The 19,716-nt window shown below is 57.1% G+C and overlaps 1 protein-coding gene across 4 annotated transcripts in view; it reads right to left on the bottom strand.

The window, feature by feature from the left end:
- Positions 1-19,716, bottom strand: part of MYH9 (myosin heavy chain 9) — a gene marked incomplete at its 3' end in the record, with an annotated part of 96,564 nt that overhangs the window by 14,063 nt on the left and 62,785 nt on the right. For all 4 annotated transcript variants that reach the window (XM_082740261.1, XM_082740260.1, XM_082740263.1 and 1 more), the window contains exons 10-24: positions 19,434-19,529; positions 18,263-18,381; positions 16,409-16,561; positions 15,255-15,428; positions 13,754-13,927; positions 11,664-11,778; positions 9,184-9,377; positions 8,792-8,913; positions 7,984-8,053; positions 6,117-6,277; positions 5,160-5,268; positions 4,032-4,163; positions 3,439-3,645; positions 2,867-3,004; positions 1,478-1,601 (exon numbers count right to left, since the gene is read on the bottom strand). In XM_082740261.1, the coding sequence (XP_082596387.1) occupies positions 1,478-1,601; positions 2,867-3,004; positions 3,439-3,645; positions 4,032-4,163; positions 5,160-5,268; positions 6,117-6,277; positions 7,984-8,053; positions 8,792-8,913; positions 9,184-9,377; positions 11,664-11,778; positions 13,754-13,927; positions 15,255-15,428; positions 16,409-16,561; positions 18,263-18,381; positions 19,434-19,529 (2,088 nt within the window). The remainder of the gene's footprint in view (positions 1-1,477; positions 1,602-2,866; positions 3,005-3,438; positions 3,646-4,031; positions 4,164-5,159; positions 5,269-6,116; positions 6,278-7,983; positions 8,054-8,791; positions 8,914-9,183; positions 9,378-11,663; positions 11,779-13,753; positions 13,928-15,254; positions 15,429-16,408; positions 16,562-18,262; positions 18,382-19,433; positions 19,530-19,716) is intronic.

The following is a 19,716-nucleotide window of genomic DNA, read 5'->3' as shown; positions in this document are numbered from 1 at the left end:
GTCATTATGGGCGATCAGGATCCAATGTATGGCCTTATGATTCCCATTAGGACGTCACTCAGGTAACCCCTTAACCTTTCTGTGCATCACCTGAACAAGGATAAGGACACCACCTGACTCAGGAGGTTGCGAGGCTCGTGGGCATTGGTATTCGTAAGCACTCACGACAGCAACTAGCCCAGAGTCTGTGCTCAGTAAGGGTCAGCGACTCATTCCTCCACTTGCTTCTGTCACTCAACAGTAAAACCTTGAAACTGAGCAAGTTAAGGGTCAGTGCAACTGAGCTCCATGGACCAGTCTGGTGAATGGACCCCAGCGATCCCTGTGCCACTACTGATGGGCGTTCGGGTCACGTTCACCGTGTGCCCTCAGGAGCATTGCTGCCATGCGCGCTAGCCCGGAAGCCCCAGGGTATGTGGCCAAGAGTGCTGAGTTGGTTGTAGGCACGTGAAGCTTCAAAGCCACCAGGCAGCACCAGACTGTTCAAGGCCACTACCAATTCCCACTCCCACTAGACGTGTGTGTTCAGACTGTCCCACATCTCTCTTAACACTCACCGGTGTCAAACCTGAGCCCCCCTGTGTGTCTGCCCGCCCAGTGGCTCTGCCCTCCTAGACCCGGATGAGGGAGAGAGTCCCTGGGCAGCAAGGTCCCTCCAGCACCTTACTTCCCCTTTCCGGCCTGACTCGCCTCAGCCCTTACAAACGTGAAGGGGGCAGGAAGGGATAGGAAAACCCTCCTGGTGCTCAGTCTGGACAGACTGGGCCCTACACGCCAAGTGCCCTGGTCACACAGGGCTGCCCCGAGTCTCTGCTGACAGAGCGGTGGTTTTTGGCATGAGCTCGGAGCCTCCACAGTGGTCCCCTCTCACCTGTCCCTTTGCTACCTGCACGTCTCAAAAGACACAGACCTGTGTTCTACCTTGTTGTCCTCCCACAAGACAGGGAGACGAAGGCACAACTGGTCACCTGCCCCGAATCAAGCAATGGCCTCTCGTGCCATCTGTCCAGCCCAGCCCCGCATGGTGTGGCTGTACGTGTGATTTAGTGTTGTCCCTGTGGACGCCCGTTCACTGTGCCCCCTTGAAGAGAAGAGAAACTGAAGCCCACGGAGATTACGGGAGAGCTGCGAGGTGACACAGCCGGGAAGCGGCAAAGCTGGGGTCAGACTTCGGACCTCTCAGGACGTCAATATTGTGCAACTCACGGCACACGACAAAAGAGAAATGCCGAAGTGTTCTAAGAGCCCCTCACGTGGGGGAATATCCGTCCCCAGTCCAGCCAGTGCCTGGAGGCCCAGACGCCCACAGGGACCAGAGCTGTCCCCAAGGTCTTCAGGGCAGTCGTTAGGGGCTGCAAATTACGAGCCTGCCTGCACGCAGTGAACACGAGACCAGCCCAGTGCTCCTGCTCCCGGCAGCAAGGTCCAGCTGGGGCCCGCAGCAGGGGCACCTCAGTCCCTGCCCGCTGCCTCTTACCCTCCAGGTCGGTGATCATCGCCTCATGCTTGTTCTTCAGCTTGGCGAGGCTCTTCGATTTCTCCTCCTCTTCCATGAGATTGGTGGTAAACTCGGCTATTCTGTCTTCCAGAAGCTTCTTCTCCTGAGGGGTGAGGTGGGTCAAAGAGTAAAGTTAGCTGAGCACAGAACACTTTAGCACTCTTCAAAGTATAACTTGCCTGGAAATTTAGGACTGAACCAAGGGGAGGATTCAAATGCTTGATTCACTAGGATTTTCTAGATCAAAGGGTAATCCTGAAAGGTCACCAGCTGGCACCTGGGCAGCGCAGGCGGTTAAGTGATGGACTCTTGGTTTCGGCTCAGGTCATGATTTGGGGTCCTGAAATCAAGCCCCAAGTCAGGCTCTACGATCAGCAGGGAGTCTGCCTGAGATGCTCTCCCTCGGCCCCTCATGGTCTCTCTCAGATAAATAAATCTTATAAAGAAGAAAAGTCACTGGCAGCCCTGAATCAGCTGGGTGGGCTTCCTCAAGGTCTACAAATGGGGGTGCCTAAGGCCTTCCTGGACCTGCGTCACCCTTTAATTAAGCTCAAGTAAGAAAGACACACAGGTGGCAGCCAGAATTGGGAAGGGGCTTCAGACACAATGACTCTACCGGCTATGTGCCCGGCCCCTGTCCAATGCGTGGGCTGTGACCTCCGCCTTTCTCATGTGAAAGCTTCTCCAAAACACCCCAGCTGCTCCCCCCACCTTCTGCTGCGTGGCTACCACTGGAGTCCTAATATTAACAAGTCCCCAACCAGGCTGACCTCCCAGGCCCAGAACTAACCGAACACCAACCCCCAGTCCAGGTATCTGAGCTTCGTGTCACAGAGTCCACAGCTGGCATCTTGCCACATCCGCCCGGGCCCCACACTTGGGCTTGGGGGGAGCCTTCTGACCCTTTCAACTGACTCGACTCTGAGCTTTTATCTGCTCACTGGATAAGACTCCGACGGGGACCTGACTTGGCTCTAAGAGAAACAGCCACTACACTGGGAAGGCTGTTGGAGAGCACCCGCGCCTCCACACTGAGCCACCACGGTGCCTGAAGCCCCTCGGAGACAGATGTGCAAGACCCCACAGATGGCTCAGCTGTAAGTCTTGCATCTTGAAACCTGACAGAGAGCTTTACCGAGAAGATATGCCAAACCTTGCCCTTGGGCCCCACTCAGTGGTGAGAAACACCCCATTGAGTAGGACGCTGGCATGCAGAGGCCACAGACACGCAGGAGGGCCCGTGATCGCCAGACGCTGTGGCCGCAGGAGAGGGAGGGAGGCAGGTGCACCGGGATCCCGGAGCCTAGCCTGTGCCCAGATGCAACCCCCACCTCTGCCCACCATGTGGCTGGGCCCCCTGGGCCTCACCTTGGCCAGCTTGCAGTTCTGGTCTTCCATGATGATCTGGTCTTCCTCCAGCTTCTTCAGCTTGGCCTCGGTGGTCACCTTCTCCAGCTGCAGCTTCTGGCGGGCGCTCTCCTCCTCCTCCAGCTGTTCCTCCAGTTCCTACCACGGGGCCGGGGAGACTGTGAGCGGGGAGCAGACCACACGGACCCACCCCACCCCACTGGTGGGCTTCCATCTTCACAACTAGGGCAAGCCGAAAAGGGAACCCGGCCCAACAGAGCGCTCGCTGCTTCTGAGGTGCATCCCCGAGCCAGCTGCCCCCCAGCATGAGCCAAAGGCAGAGCCGATCGCCCTGGCTCCTCGGACGGACCACAGTGAGGACTGAGGGTATGAAATCAAACTGCCTGGGATCCCCCGTGTCTGACGCCCATGAGGACTCCCTGCCTGCGGAGAGGAGCTCTCCAAAGAGCGGCCTCCCACAGCCCCGGCGACTGCAGCCTCCTCTCTGGCTCCCGGGGCACTGCACTCCATCCCCTCCACCCCATGTCCTGCAGGCAGCACTACCCCTTCTTGGGAGGAGGAAGGGGGCTGACCTGGATGTTCTGCTGCATCTTCTTCTTCTCGGCCTGCAGGTGCTGGCAGCGCTCCTCCTCCTCCTCCACCCTGGCCTCCAGGTCATGGCAGATCTCTTCGAGCTCCTGCTTCTTGGCGGTCAGGCGGGCCCGGAGCTCCTCCGCCTCGGCACACAGCTCCGTTTCCGCCTGGAGCTGCTCCTGCAACTGCAGCTTCTCTGCCATAAGCTGCAAAGAGCATGGGGACCACGTGAGCCCTGGCAGCTCGGAGGTCCTGGCGCTCAGACTTCCCCGCCCACCAGAACAGTTCCTGTCTTGAGGCTGCTGAGGCTCCCAGGCACTCCCCAAATATCATGTTCCGGGTCCTTCACCATTACCCTGTGAGCCGTGCACCACCATCCCCGGTAAATGGATTCGGAGAGATTTACCCAACAACCAGGAACTCTCTGTCCCACCGGGCACCTCCCTATATCACAGAATCCCAGTGGGGTCTGTTTACAGGAACAGCAAAACCTCTCCAGCAACTCCCAATACGCCCCGCCTCCTGCTGGCCAGCAGGTGGCAGCACTGGGAGCGGCCGGCCCAACAACAGGCCAGAGCCCACAGACCCCTACCTGGGACTGGAGGGTCTCCATCTCTGTGAGCCTGTTCTCAGCGGCCAGCTGCTTCTCCCGGACCTTCACCAGCTCCTCCTCCTTGGCCATCATCTCCTCCTCCTGCCGGCTCACCTGCAGCAGCGGCTTGACCTGGGAGAGATGGAGGCAGAGGCGCTTGGCTAAGGATACCTATTCAAGCCCTCACCTGCAAAGGGCAGGCTCGAGGGGCAAGCTCCCTAGAGGGATGGCCAAACAGACCCACTGCGGAGGGAGAAGGAATAGGTACCAACACAGACCATCTTCCTGGAGATGGATTCGGTGCTGGGTGTCCGGGGCCTCTGACCCCGCTAAAATACAGGTCAGGGAAACCACCCGTGCGTGCACAAAGATGTGGACAGCGTGTTCACATGGATGAAAAACTAGGAAGGAGAGAAACACACACGACAGGGAGAGCGGCCAGATAAAACAGGAAGTGTCTCCAGGGGACAAGACGCTGACTTTTAAAAAATAATGCTCACGAAGGAATCCTAAATGGCGAATACACAACACAAGCCTGGTTACACAAGTCAGAGCTCAGCTAGGTAAGACTGCGTGAGTATGGTTTGTGAGCGGAGACTTAAAGAGTAAAAAAGCGGGAATAAACATGCAAACGTCGTCCTGGCACAGACACTGGCTCGGGGCTGAAGGAATCACGTGTGAACGTCTGTCTGCTTCTCTACACTCTGTGTTAGTTTAACTTTTCACAATGGCCACAAATTATCTATTACAATCGAAAGCAACCTGAACTACATTCCTGATGAAGGGATTTTGGGGGGGGGGGGGTGCCTAGGGAAGGGAAGGCCTGTCCAGCTGGGAGCACCCCATGGCCCTGTGGCTGCTTGGGAGGACAGCACCCCCAGCACGCGCGGCCCCAGCGCCCAGGCCATCCATGCCAGACACATGCCAAAGTGCGCAGGGTCCAGACCCTGCAGGGCAGGCCCAGCCCAGGCTCCCGTCGGCAGGCTCAGGTAAGGGGTGGGCAGGGAGGCCCAGGCTACACGCAGCTCCCTGGGCCCCAAGTCCTTCACAGAGGCCAGAAGGAGGCGACGGAGGCCAGCAGAGCTCTGGGGGGGGGTCAGGAGCGAGGGAAGCCCGTGGGGAACCCACCTTGGTGAAGAGCCGCCACCACTGCCAGTTCCGCAGCTTGAGGTAAGCGGCACAGTTCCTCTGCAGGACCTTCATAGCCGTCAGCTGCTGCTGCCGCTTGGCAAAGGCCCTGGGGAGAGGGACCCCGTTAGGGCAGGAGACCACACAGCTCCAGCAGATGGGGGAGCCAACCCTTCCCCACCTGAGATGCCTCAAGGCACAAGTGCAGGGAAGGAGCCTGGCCTTGGGGGTGAGTCCTGCAGGTGAGCCCCCAGAAGGTGACAAGGACCAAGTCACCAAGTCTTTGTCCATCACCAAGGGACAAGTATGTTCACAGGGTGAAAGTCCCTTGTGGCTAACTAGCTCTGTGTCCAGCGGAACTGCTCGTCACTCAGTAGACAGACTGCAGCTTTCCAGCTCCTTGCCACCCTCCAGTGGGGGCCTTTGGTGGAAAATAACAGCTCGTGTCCTGCAAAGGTGGGCTTAATGTGTCAACTTGGGGATATGTGAGGACCCCATTTGTCCAAACACCACAAAGCTATGTTCTGTCTCCCAGGACTCCCAGCTCACACTGAAACACACAGCCACAAGCACAGACACAGGGGTTTGGAAGCCCAGTGTGCAACTGCCATAGCCACTGTCCCGCAGCAGGTGAGCCCTACTCCCGAGGAGAAGCTCCAGACTGGAGGACAGTCTCCTGTACTGGGAGCACAAGGGGCTTGGGACAGGGACCACTGGGCATCATCCCTACAACAAGGGACACCGTGAGGAATACTGGGAAGCACAACTTTGCGGCAGGCAAATCAGGCCCAGAGTCACCCCTTCCCAGCCCGTCACTTTAAACCCGAGACACAAATCCAGAAAGCAGGGGGCACAGAGCTCCAGCCCTGGCTAGCATCCGTGCCCCTGTGCGGCAGGAAAGCCAGGAAGCCAGAGCACGGGCAGGCCGGGCAGAGATGGGCCCCTCTGAGAACTCACTTCCTGGCCAGGTAGCCCCTGCAGCAGGCCTGGAAGCCGATGATGACGTCCGTGATCTTCAGGTCCCGCTCCTCCTCCAGGTGGGCCAGCACGCCAGCCCGGAAGAAGACCTTACTCTGGCCGATGCGGTACAGATTGCTGTCCAGCTCCAAGGCTTTGATCTAGAGGGGAGCAGAGCGGGCCATTCACCACGTGCCACCACGGGGCCCTGAGAACAACGCTGGAGCCAGCGGGCCGTCCCAGCAGTGGCCACTTCTCCGCTGGGCAGCCTGTCCCCCAGAGCCAGAGAAAGGGGGGCTCAGAGATGCCGGAAGGAGGGGCAGGTGGCTTCCCGCACAGGGCAGGGTGACGCACCAGACAGCGGGAAAACACAGAACCTCGACATCAAAGGGACCAAAAGGTCTTCTCTCCTTCCACCTCCCACCTCCGTGCACTGCCACCACGGGCCACCCGTGCCCAGCCAGGCCACCCTCGAACCACAGGTGGCTGAGCGGCATCGTCACCGTCTCCAAGACCAGGACATGCTCCAGTTCAGGCCAAGCCCTGGACCAAACACTAATTAGGGGACCTGAGGCTTTAACCTCTAGGAGCCTGTGCTTCCTCAGCTGGAGAATGGGAACGATACTTTCTTTAATTAGGACAAGAGTGAAGAAATCAAGCAAATAATAGTGCCTCAGCCCCTGTACGGCTGTGAGATCTGAACAGGAAAGCTGCGCTCAATACAGGGCCACATGTGCTGCGGACGGAGCAGAATGAATGCCCGTTACCATCATTGAGCAGTCTGGGTATAGTATAGGGCTCTCTTGTTAACCCACCGAGGCAGGGGCCCATCTGTCTGCCTGTCTGCCTGGGAGACAAGGACTGAAACACGACCTGAAAAAGGCAGAGCCTGGGATGGGACGAGTGGAATCCGAACTAGCTTCGGGGGGGCGGGGGGGGGGGGTGGCAAATGGCCCCAACTGTCCTGGAGAGGCCCTGGGAGGAGCAGGGAAGGACACTGCGGGTGGAGCCACCACGGGCATCTGCCCTCCCTGCCCCACCCCTAGCCTGGACAGCCTGGAGAAAGGCTGGCCCACGCACCCTCCCCGTCAGGCCCCGGTCCCCCCAGCTGGTGGCACTGCACAGCAGGGAGCGTTCTCCTCCCTCCCGCCCCCCCCCATCACCTAATGCAGAGCTTCGCACAGAGGTGTCTACTTCTTCCTTCCCTCTCCTCTGACAACTCCCACCCCATTCTCTCTCCGCTTTGGAAAGAACACAGAGGAAAGACAACAGGAGGCAGGGGCAGCCCACCCTGACCGCCTGAAGAACAACACAACACCAATACAGTAGGACACAGAACAGAGGGCATCCGGCCCCAGCTCCGCCACTGAGTCCCCAGGGGCTGTCGTTCATCCCGACACACTGCTGCCCAGCAGGCACTGCTCGAGGGGCTGAGAGGAAATGTCCAGAAGCACACACTGTGGGGGCCTAGAGCCGTGCTCCGGGCTGGCTGCCTTGCTGGGGGGCTTCCCTTGCCACCCACACTGGGTGTGACGATCCCAGGAGACACGAGCAAGAAATCACGAGACTGGACCCCAAAGGAAGGGACCGGCTCCCACCAGAGCCTGCTGTGACCACAGCATTAGTCTCCACACTGTCCAGTCCCGCACGCCATCTCTGACCAGCCCAGGGCCAACAGGGCCACCGAGAGGGGCCCCGGCAGAATCAGGACTGCGTCAGCGCAGAACAACAAAGCGCAGCTGTCATCCAGCGAGAAGGGCCGGGTCCAGGCTCGCGGGCACAGGCCATGCACATGCACACCCACCATCAGTGTCACCGCCCCCCACCCCCTGCCCCAGCAGGAAGCAGAGACAGCAGCTCTACTCACCATGAGCACGCAGGCCTGCTTCCCGTCCATGAAGCCCTTCGGAATGGAATTCGGTGTGAGGATCTCGTATCTGAGGAAGAACGAGAAGCCTGGTCAGTCCACTCCTCACTTGGATTCCACAGGGCCTGGGATGCGCGGGGGAGAGGAGGACCGTCCCTACAGGACAGCACACACGGGGCTTCCCTTCACGAGTCTCCCAGGGGAGGAAGACATTCGGCAAATGCTACCCTGCTCTCTCCTTAGGCTGAGTGACACAGACAGCCTTCAGGCGTTCCAGAAAGTGAACAGAAATTCACACTGAGCTGTTTCGGTCACACAAGGGCAAGCTTTAGGTTCGGCTCACCAACTGCCAATGGCCCAGGGTCCACATCTGTCCCCTTTCCCCCAAGGCGCTGCAGGGGCCTCTAACAAGTGGGACAGTCCCAGAAACAGAGCCGCATCGGGCCAGCAACTGGCACTGAACATAGTTATGACGCACACAGGACCGTGTCATTGATGTCCTGCTCTGCGCACACGGCAGGAAGCCACAGTGCTCTGAAACCTCCACTTCCACAAAGTCCCCTGAACACCCCCGTCTTTAATTTCTCCTCCAAGATGCCTGGGCAGAAGCAAGCAGTACCAGGGTCCCCAGCCAAGAGCAGTGACAGCCAGCAAGGTGACAAGGCAGAGAAACCCCTTGTCATACAGAGGGAGGCACAGAGAAGGAACGGGAGGAGCCAGCCAGACCCCCGCCCCACGGGGACGAGGCAACCGCTCCCTCGCCCACGCAGCCCGCCATGGGAAGGGCAGGCCCCCAACCCCGGCTCACCGCTGCCGGAACTCCTGGAAGACCACCCTGTTGGGGAAGCCCTGGCGGCAGATCCGGATGCCCTCCAGGACCCCGTTGCAGCGCAGCTGGTCCAGCACCAGGTGGGGATCCAGCTTGCCAGCCTGGAGAGGGAGACAAGGACAGACGGGGTGGTCTCGCGTCAGCGCCTGGTGTGGACGGAAGGAGGCAGGGCAGGCCCCTCGGGACTCCGCGGGGTGAACGCCCCCAGGGATGGGAGTCCCGGCAGCCCGCAGGCACCCCAGCAGAAGGCAGACCACAACTGTAGCCCGTGTGCCGAGCCGCGCGGGGTCTTTGCCGGGGCTCTCAGTGTGTGGTGGGAGGCAGGGGGAGCACGTCTGCTCAGGGAGACAGACGGGGCCAGGCACCCGCACCTTCTTCTCGTGGTTGGGGATGATGCAGCGGACGAAATTGGGGTTGGTGTTCCTCAGTGTGGCCATCAGCTTGGCCAGCTGCTCCTTGTAGAGCTGACCCACGGTCCGGAACATGCCCTTCCGTGTCTTGAAGGCCCCGGGCAGCGCTGTCTCTGACATGCCGGCCACCTGGTCCAGACCGATGATGCGGTCCACTGCAGAGACCACCCAAAAAAGCCCATGAGTGCCCAGTGGTCCTAGTGCGGGGGTGGAGGGACAGGAAAGAGACAGACACCTGGACAGAAGGAGAAGAAGCTACAGAACAACAAGACCGTGTCTACTTAGAATCTACAGAGGGCAAAGGTCAACTCCAAACATTCAGCAAACTTGACTTTACACAAGAGGCGGGAAAGGGCAAAGGGTTTGGAGAGCCTGCAAAGCCACGGCAGGGGGTCCACAGGGGGTCCACAACCCCCCATTCTCATCACCCTTCTTCAGCCCACCGTGCAAGCTAAGCTCCTCTTCCCAGAGAGATGTAACAGAGCCGCAACAGGATTTCAGGGCAGCGAGCCTGGCCACTACACTAGGCTGGCTCTAGGGAGGTGTTAAAACTTGACCTGTAGGACCCTGCAGTTCCACGTCCCACTAAGAACAACGTAACAAAAGAGCAGTACCCTGAAATCACACTGACCTTTCCTAAGGGCACAGGCTGGGAGTTAGAAAGTGGGAGCTGTTAAGTTACCTGCCATGGTTCTTAGGACTCTGGGGGATCCCTTCACTGTCTGGGGGCCTCCCGTGCAGAGCCCCCTAAACTGGGGACCTAGGGCGCCTGGGTGGCTCAGCCAGTTAAGCGTCTGCCTTCAGCTCAGGTCATGATCCCAGGGCTCCCCTCTGCCTGCCACTACTCCTGCTTGCGCACTCTCTCTCGCTCTGATGAATAAATAAAATCTTTAACAATAACTATAAATAAATAGGTAGGTAGGTAGGTAGGTTGGGGGCCCAGAGCAGCACACGGTGTCAGGAGCGAAGAGGTCCCAAGGAGTCTGCAGACCCCTGCCCACTCTTGTGTCTTGCAGGGTCTCCGAGCTCATCGTTTTTATCATCTCACACGCCCTCCTGGGACACTGCCCTTGGTTGGCACTGTGGCGCAGGCCCAGAGCAATGAAGGAACCACGTCCTCCGCAGTGAAAGGAAACGAACAAGCAAATCCAACCAATGCGGCTGGTAACCGGAGGTCCATTTTAAGCAAGAGTCAACTTCAAGTTTGAAGCCTTCTGCTCTTGGATATAAAAGCTAAGGACTCTTGGGGCACCTGGGTGGCTCAGTGGGTTAAGCCTCTGCCTTTGGATCAGGTCATGATCTCAGCGTCCTGGGATTGAGCCCCGCATCTGGCTCTCTCCTCAGCTGGTAGCCTGCTTCCCCCTCTCTCTCTGCCTGCCTCTCTGCCTAGTTGTGATCTCTCTCTGTCAAATAAATAAATTTTTTTAAAATATTCAAAAAAAAAAGGCTGAGGACTCTGAGACAAAGTCTGTTTCCTACTCCTCTGTGGCCAGAGCTCAGAATTTCTCTGAAGACAGCAGCAGGAGCAAGGACAGACCCGCAAACTGGTCCATCAAAGTGGGAGGCATTCTGGACCTCGTGTACCCAGGGCCCACCCCACTAGCTACCAAAGGCTTCCTGGGAGTGGGAGGCTTGTGAAGGCCGCTCAGGGTGCTCAGAGGAAGGGTAAATGTGCCCCCACAGAAACCGGCCGTTTCCGGGGAGCATGTCCTGCCCCCTGGAGGCTGGGCCCAGAAGGAGCAGAGCCTCACCAAGAGCGCTGAACTAAAGCACAGAGGCTCTTTGCGCACGCGCGTGCACACACACACACACACACACACACACACACACACACACAGTAGGACACACAACCCCTGAACCTCATGCTGAGATGCCCACAGCCATCCAAGCAGCAAGACAGCACCCCCTTTGGAGAGGGGGCAGCTCTTAAGAAGAATATGAATTTTTATGCTGGTTTTTCCCCCCTTTCCAAGATCGAGGTGGAGAGCCTGCCCGCAAGTGGGGGACAGAGAGGGGACAGGGGGAGTCAGGCAGGGAGAGCCAAAGGGCAAGAACACTCAGCAGAAGCGCGTCGCACCGCACACGAGGGTCAGCCCCCAGGGGGCAGTCACCTGGTTCTAGGTGGAGAAAGGGAAAGTGCTCATAGAAATAGGCCCTCTGAGTGCTCTGTAGTTCTGCAACAGAGAGGTTAAAGCAAAACCAGGCAGAGGGAGAGGAGGAGCCGACAGAAGCAAGGAAGAAGAATTCCAGAGCCACCGGCCTGCCCCGGAGAGGTGGAACCGCAGAAGGGTGTGTGATGGGGGACCAGCGTGCAGGGGATCTGGGCCACGGTGGCACTCCCTCGGGCGCAGGCCCAGCCCTCGTCCCAGGACTGGTGAAGGCAGGCAGCCGAGGCCAGCCGAGGCCACGGGGAGGCAGGGGGCGGGGGGCAAAGGGCGTACCATCCTTCCACAGCTCCGAGACGAATTTGTCAGAGGACTGGTGCAGGAGCGTGGCGATGTTGTCGTTCAGAGGGTCCATGTTCTTCATCAGCCACTCATCGGCCTTGTAGTCCACCTGCGAGAGTTGGGGGCCCGGGTCACAGGCTGCTCTGGGGAGACAGGCGCTCCGGAAGCCAGCCAGCCCCATGGGTGAGGAAGTTTAAGAACGCGAACACCCCTCGACCTGGTATTTCCTTCTCCAAGAAAGGAGGGAGTGAAGAGTGTGGCAAGGCCGCAGCAGGACGTTCTCAGCAGTGGGACGGGCGACAGAGAGAAAACTACCCACACCGTGAATATCCAGCAACGGGGCACTGGCTGAGAAATTTAGGCTGTGCCAATATCATGGAATCCTATTTTATTTTATTTTATTTATTTATTTAATCGTAACATAAGTATAAAGAAAAAAAATTTTGGCAGGACATAACCCAAATGTTACAATATTTCTTTTAATTAATAGAGCAAGGATTTTTGCTTTATCTTTTCAGGACACCTGAGTTTTCCCTGAGCTTGTATTATTCTTATTTTCTGAAATACATTCTTAAATCCACTGTACTTTCACAGCAAAGACCCCAGAACAATACCCAGTGCAGGCCGCCTCAGGCCGCTTCAGCCTCCCTCTTCCGAACCCACAGCATGGCGCAGAGGTGACCACTGTCCTGGGGCCAGCACTCCTCTACCGCCCCGTCTGGAGGTTCCCCCACAGATGCCCATCGACCGTGCGGTGTGTGATGCTGGCTTCATGCTACCTCTGGGGAAGTGTCAACGCCCCTGACACTGAGTCCTGGTCGCCTGGCACAGCCATCACGCCTGCAGCCCAGGCCACGTGGCCAGGTTCACCGTTTAGGCACACGGGCGGGCTTTCCATTGTGACTGGTTTTTGGCATGATAAATAACACTGCAATAAAAGCCCTGTGTGTGTCTCTACACGGGCATTTCTGACAAAGACAGACGTGGGAATGCAGGCTCAGCGATGTTACCTGTAGGTAACTACAGAAACAGCACTGGTAGTTCGGGGTGTTTTGGTTTTTTTAATGGGTGTTTTTAAAGTCTCGAGCTGTGTGCCTCAGCAACCACAGGAAGCAGACAAGCTGAAGGCCGGGCCACAGGCTGCCCCTCCACACCGTACCCCGAGCAGTGGGCGGGGACCAGGTGTGGGGACCAGGTGTCCCTGGGGAGCAGAGCCATGAGAGCATCAAGGCTGGCCTGGCCCAACTCATCCCATGTTCTGGCTGCACCTGGTAGAGCTTCCAGCAAGAACACAGAACTTGCTGAAACCAGCTTTATTCGAAGTCCAGAGCTCTGTGCACTTAGGACACCCCTCCTCAGGTCGGGACAAGAGCAATTTTGCCATTTTGTGGCTGGGCAGCCTTGGCCATTAACAGAGCTGTCACCCACAGTGGTGGCTCTCCACCAGAGCCACCATGCCCACCCCACATGTGGCAATGTCTAGAGACCTTCTGGTCACACCAAGGGAGAGTGCTAGTGACCTCTGGTGGGTAGAAGCCAGGAGTGCTGCTGAACATTCCCCAACACACACGACAGGCACAGACGCCACGACAGCGCAGCCCGAGAGCAGGCATGCGAAGGCCGAGCGGCTCTCAGCACAGGCTGTGCCAGCAGCCAAAGTTACATGAACTCAATAACTTTGTACAGCGGGGCTTACTGATTTTCCAGATGAGACGACCATGGCTCAGAGAGGTTCACTGACCCAAAGTGCCACCACTGACGAGTGGCAGGCTCTCATTCAAACTCTAGCATCTGCCTGTAGCACGGATCTCCCTTCCATGTCCAGAAAATGCACCTAACGACCAGACCACTGAGTACCAGTCTGAACGCCGTCCAAGCAGGCTGTGAGCTCCCCGTGCAACAGAGCACAGCACGGGGCTCCGCCAGCTGGGAGAGCCATGTGGATGCCAATCACTGCCACGACGGACCCGCTGGCCAGTCCCTACCCCCAACTAGCCCCCAGGGCTGCCCCGCCCCTTGGCATGGACAGAATCATCTCCTTCCCCCCCCCCCCACGCACGTGCAGCTGCGCGAGCTCGCCTCACCTTGCCTGCATAGTGCATGATGCAGAAGTCAGCTCTGTCCTTCAGTTGCTTGGGCTTCTGGAGCTTCGGGTGGCCACCCTGTTCCTGCACCACCTTCTCCACGAAGCTCTTGTCGGTGGCTTTGGGGAACCAACACTCCTCGTCCAGCAGGGCCAGGATGCCAGGGGGCCCTGCCTGGGAAAAACGCAGCACCCCACAGGTGAGTACAACCCGGGGACCCACCCCACCCATTCCCTTCATGAGAAGCCAGAGGTTCGGGTTCAGAAGCCCCAGAGTGTCCACAGAAGGTGGTGACACCTGCCCCCACAGAGGGGGTGAAAGGAAGCATCAGCAAAACTCAACTCGGGAACTCCAGTCTGAGGCACCCATTTGGCTCAGGGGATACGGCACATGACTCTTGACCTCAGGGTTATGAGTTCAGGCCCCACACTGGGTACCAAGCCCACTTAAAAATTCTAATTTAAAAAGAAACTTCTGAGGTCTAGGCTGCGGCTGACACACTTTAACCAGATGGTTCATCAGAGTCCGTGCCCTGGAAATTACATGGTGGGTTTGACAGGTGTGTGCCATGGCCCGCACGCCCGGGGCACTTGGAAACACTGCCCCCCATAATGCGTATGCACCCCATGTGGCGAGAGCCCCAGCAACACGCTGGATTGACAAGGAAAACTGAAACGCTATGGAGCTTGGCTAAGCGGACTCCAAGGCAGATGAGGTCCTGCTCACTGAAAACCTCAACTGATTTAAGAAAAACTCATCACAGAAGTAAAATGCTTGACATTAGGCTCAAGAATCGTTTCAACCCCTGTCCCCGCCTTATCACTTCCAAATGCACAAGGTCCCTCCCAAGTCCTCCAGCAACTGGCATGTCGGGGTGTCTCCAGCTGTACCCATTTCCAGCGGCTCAGGACTCTGGGAACGAGAGAGAACCCAGACCAAGAAACGGCTCGGGCTCCATGAAGGAGCACATCCTGCCCAACCTAAAACACAAGCAGGCGACCCCAGCTGCTCTCCAGATACTGCTGCCCACCCACAGCCAATGCCGGGGGCTGGCAGCTCTGGTGCAGAGTTAGTCCTAAGGGGGACAGAGCAGATTCAGCACCTGCAACGGAAGCAGCATTCAACACCCTGGCTCTGCCCATGGCCACGGGGCAGAAGCACCTGGGGACAGGATGCTATGGCATAAAAGCACACCTGTTTCTCTAAGACAAAGACAGGCTTGTTGAGCCCACCCCTCAGGTAAACACTGGGTGGTCTCCCAGGACAGAAGACAGAATACTTGGGCACCAGCCACAGCCTCCCACCGGTTGGCAGCCGGGTGAGGCCCCTAGGCACCAGATTCAAGCCCGAGGGCTTATTCCTGCAGGTGGCACCAACACGGAGCGGAACCAGACACAACACCTCTACCCCATGTCAACGTGCAGCGGGAGGCGGGGCATGGGCCCCCCCTCCCTGGAGGGGAGGAGTGACAAGCTGAGGTCAGAGCAGGTCTGGCTCTTACTGGCTTCTCGATGAGGTCGATGCAGGGCTGCAGGTCGAGACCAAAGTCGATGAAGTTCCACTCGATGCCCTCGCGCTGGTACTCCTCCTGCTCCAGGATGAACATGGTGTGGTTGAAGAGCTGCTGCAGCTTCTCGTTGGTGTAGTTGATGCACAGCTGCTCGAACGAGTTCAGCTGCAGGGAGAGAGTGCGACGTCAGCCCAGTGCCTGCCCTCCTGCCGCCAAGCTGCGGCCCCTTGCGAGGCGTGGGGTGGGAGTTCAGGATGGACCTCCTCTGGCAGCTTGGTGCGGGCCCCCGGGGAGCCCAGACCCGCAGGCGGCCTTCCGTTACCAAACCCAAAGCAGGGGTTCCTCACTACCTGGGGTCCATGGACCTTTCTAGAAGTTTGGTAAAGCCTTTCTCAGAACAGAGTTTGAAAATGAATAAAATAGATGGACTAATGAAAAAGGAAAACAGTTAGGCTGAAATGTAATTATGAAAACTCTGTGCCACACAAACTCGTGGTATTTCCTTATTAACATGCACAAGCTGTGGGCTCCCTGACTTCCAGGAGGCTGAGGAAGACGAGCGGGAAGGACAGCACGTCATCTCCACAAACTGCCGTGGTGTGAAAGTGTCTGCTTCCCCCGGGAGACAGACCCTGAGCCCTGCTAGGACAACTGCGCTTTGTCAATTCTGCTCAATTCCCAATTAAAAGGAATGGCGTCACATCAACGAGATGTTAGTGACAAACAGAGGTAAGTCCCCTGCCCACCGCCTCCCTCAGAGTTCACAGTCTCTCTCTGAAACCTGCCCGAGGCTAAGAACCTCTGATCTACCCCAAGTGTCACTTTTCCAGCCAGACCTCAGTCTCCAGGGCCAGACACAAGGTCTGCTCCAACAATCAATTAACAGTTGCTAGAAGAGTCCATCTGAGAAAGCACCTGCCTGTGCAGGCTCCCAGTGCACCCGCCAGAAGGTTCTGTTCTCGCCAGCACTGCCCGGGTGGGGGGTGGGGGTACGGGTGCTTGCTGGAGCTTAAAATACACCCAGCTGATGTGTCCTGTCTCCACGAGAGGGAGGAGCTGGCCCACTCAGACAGCCGTGGGACCGGAGGAGAGAAGACTCCTTGCCAGGGAGCGGGTGGCCCGGAGAGCACGGGAGGGGAGCTCACTTCAAAGATCTCGAAGCCAGCGATGTCCAGGATGCCGATGAAAGAGGCGCCCTGCCTCTTGGTCTTGTCCAGAGCCTTGTTGATGCGCAGCACCAGCCAGCGGAACATTCGCTCGTAGGTGGCCTTGGCCAAGGCCTCGATGGCAAAGTCCGCCTGGGAGGGGACACACCCAGGGGGACAGAATGTCAGATGCAAGGAGCCTCTAAACCTTGTAACCCTTTGCTCCAGTCAATCCACCTGCACGGCTGTCCCCCAGAGAGACAGCCCTAAGGATAGGAAGAAAAGCTTCGCGCACAAGTAGGGTCATTGCAGCGTTATTTACAATGACCCGAAACTGAAACAATTTAGGTGCCAGACCATGCACGCACAGCATGAAGTACTCAGACATTCGCAAAAAGATAAAGAGGGACATATGGAGGCATCTACAGAAGAAACGGTAAGACGTATGAGGTCCCCTTCAATGTGAGAGGTGGGGGAATAAGATTGATGGTGAGCCAATACAGGCCAGGAGTCGGGAACTCTTGAAGCTGTCTGTGCAACGGGCTCATGGGCTCATTACACTCTCTTATTCTGCAAATGCTGGAACAGTCCCACGGTAAAAAAGCCATGGTGACAACTAAGTTTTAGAAAGAAAAAGCCTTGGGACGCCTGAGTGGCTCAGTTGGTTAAGCATCCAACTCTTGATCTCGGCTCAGGTCTCAATCTCAGTGTCTTGAGTTCAAGTCCTGCGTTGGGCTCCACACTGGGCATGGAGCCTACTTAAAATAAATAAAATTAAAATTAAAATTAAAAAAAAGAAAGAAAAGAAAAAACCTTGCAGGAAATAAAAAGCTGCCCAATACTTGTCACTGACTAGGACTGTGACAATTTTTTTTCTTTATCTAGATTTTCCTGTATTTTCTGAATCTTCTTTTTTTTTTTTTTTTTAAAGATTTTATTTATTTATTTGACAGAGATCATAAATAGGCAGAGAGGCAGGCAGAGAGAGGAAGGGAAGTAGGCTCCCTGCTGAGCAGAGAGCCCTACGCGGGGCTCGATCCCAGGACGCTGGGTTCATGACCTGAGCCGAAGGAAGAAGCTTTAACCCACTGAGCCACCCAGGCACCCCTGTATTTTCTGAATCTTAAGCATTCATACAATAGTTTCATAACGGAAAAAAATAAAGGTTCTTTAGTTATTAGGGAAATGCAGTTGGTACTAATTGTGCAAGTTGTCTTTTGAAATCAACGTTCCTTGCTATGGTAGGACGGCTGAAAAAGGACTCACAAATGTGAACTTTGAAGTATTTTTGAAAGGTAGGGTACAGCACCTTAGAGCCCCCCCATCGCCAGTGGCAACAGAGGGGCCTGGTTGGGGAGGGATCCCAGCTCCTGGGGGAGGCAGGCCCGCCCATGTGGCACAGCCAAGGGAAGACGCTGCTGTCTCTCACCATGAGACAGCAGGCTGTGGGGAGAGAGCCGCTTGGCACGGGCTTCGAGGGCGGTGGGTGCCGCCGTCCCGGCACCAGAATGAGTTGTGCTAGGAAACAGCGAGTTCCCCCTTCACTCTACACCAGAACAGGACGAGCCTCCACACTCACCAATCAGTCCCCATGTTGACTCCATGCAAAGGAGCACAACATACCCATGGCTGTTCCTAAGCCAGGGGCCTGGGGCAGCATCTTGACTCCCTGGACCAGTTTTCTCATGTTCTCGCTGGGGGTCAACACCACCCTATTCCCTGAACTGCTGGGAGGACTGAATGAGGGACCCAGGCAAGGTGCCCATCACAGCAGTGGCCCAGACCGGGCCCCAAACCAGCCACCACAGGGACCCTGCCAGGAAAACAGCCCGCACCCCCGGCCCGAGGGCCTACCTGCTCCTTCGTCTGTGCCTTCTGGACGTAGTCCCGGCCCACCTTGATGCGTGGGGTGAGGATTCCTCTGGTGAAATCCGTCACGTTGATACCCAAGAGGTGGGACACTTTCTGGGCAGCTGCGATTTTTCAAAGAGTAAGGAAGGGAGGGGTGAGAAGTTTTAATTAAACCCAAGAGAATGAGTCCCTGTGCTCAACCGAGAGGCGGTAACTGAGCGATCATTACCAGGACAACTGGCTCTGGGCCCTTCTTCAGCCCCGCGCATGACGCCCAGGTCTCCCCTCAGACCCCGTGGTCACGGCCCCTCCTCACAGGGGGCCTGGGGCCGGTTCCTCTGCACAATCCTGGCCACACAATGAGTGTGGAAGTGGGTCCTACCCGCAAATAGGACTGGGAGGAGCAGCCCCCGACCCCGGCCCCGGCGCTAGGGGGCGCAACAGCATACATTCCCTGGGAACATCTCTTACAATCCAAACACACATGTGTTACGTTTTCTCAGAGGCCCCAAGAAGGGCACCTGAGGGCTGACAGCTTAAATGGGGTCATTTGCAGGGACTCAGGGGACGGCAGTGGCGGAGGAACAGATGTGAGGATGGCAGCGGTTGGTTGTCCTGACGTGTTCAGGGGAAAGGCAGCAGGAGACGGAGCGAGAGCAGAAATCATGGTTTTACTGACTGGGACAACCGGTTTGGCCTCCAGAACGACGGAGGGAAACCCTGGTCCACATGACCAAGGGCTTTTCCAGCTCCTTCTGAGGCTTACTCCCTGAGGATATGCCAGGGTGACATTTGTATTTTCTTAAAAGAAAGAAAGACAGATAGATAGATAGATAGATAGATAGATACAGAGCATGGGGCGCCTGGGTGGCTCAGTCAGTTAAGCGCCTGCCTTTGGCTCAGGTCATGATCCCGGGGCCCGGGGATGGAGGGCTCCCTGCTCAGGAGGGAGGACTCTGCCTCTCCCTCTGTCTCAGCCCTCCCCCTACTTCATGCTCTGCCAAATAAAGAGTTAAAATCTTAAAAAAAAAAACCAAAAAAAAAAGCGACAGCCAGCCATAAATATACATGTAATGTGTATTTAGTTTGGCTGGAATTCCTAAGGCTTCTTTCAAGCAAATCCACACCCAGATCGCGGGCCCTGTGTTCCAGGTGTCGGAACCATGGGCATTACCTGTGTTGTCGGGCATGGACGCCTGGTCCGTGTTGCGCTCCTTCTTGAAGACGATGTTGCCAAGCTGAAGGACGCCCGAGATGACTCGCAGCAAGCCTTTAGGGGACAATCAAAGGCAGCTCAGAACCGGGGACGGAGTGGCTAGAATAAGCCCCTGGGTGGGGCCAGTCCCTCCCCTAGGAGCCCCTGAAGAGGACAAGCCACGAGGTGGGCCCCACCACACTGGAGAGACAGACCTTGGCTTTGGCAGCCCTAATGCTTAGACCCAAGCTCTGTTAAAATT

Source organism: Mustela nivalis (assembly GCF_964662115.1).
Source record: "Mustela nivalis genome assembly, chromosome: 7".
NCBI lineage: Eukaryota > Metazoa > Chordata > Mammalia > Carnivora > Mustelidae > Mustela > Mustela nivalis.
This window is presented reverse-complemented; position numbering and strand designations above follow the sequence as displayed.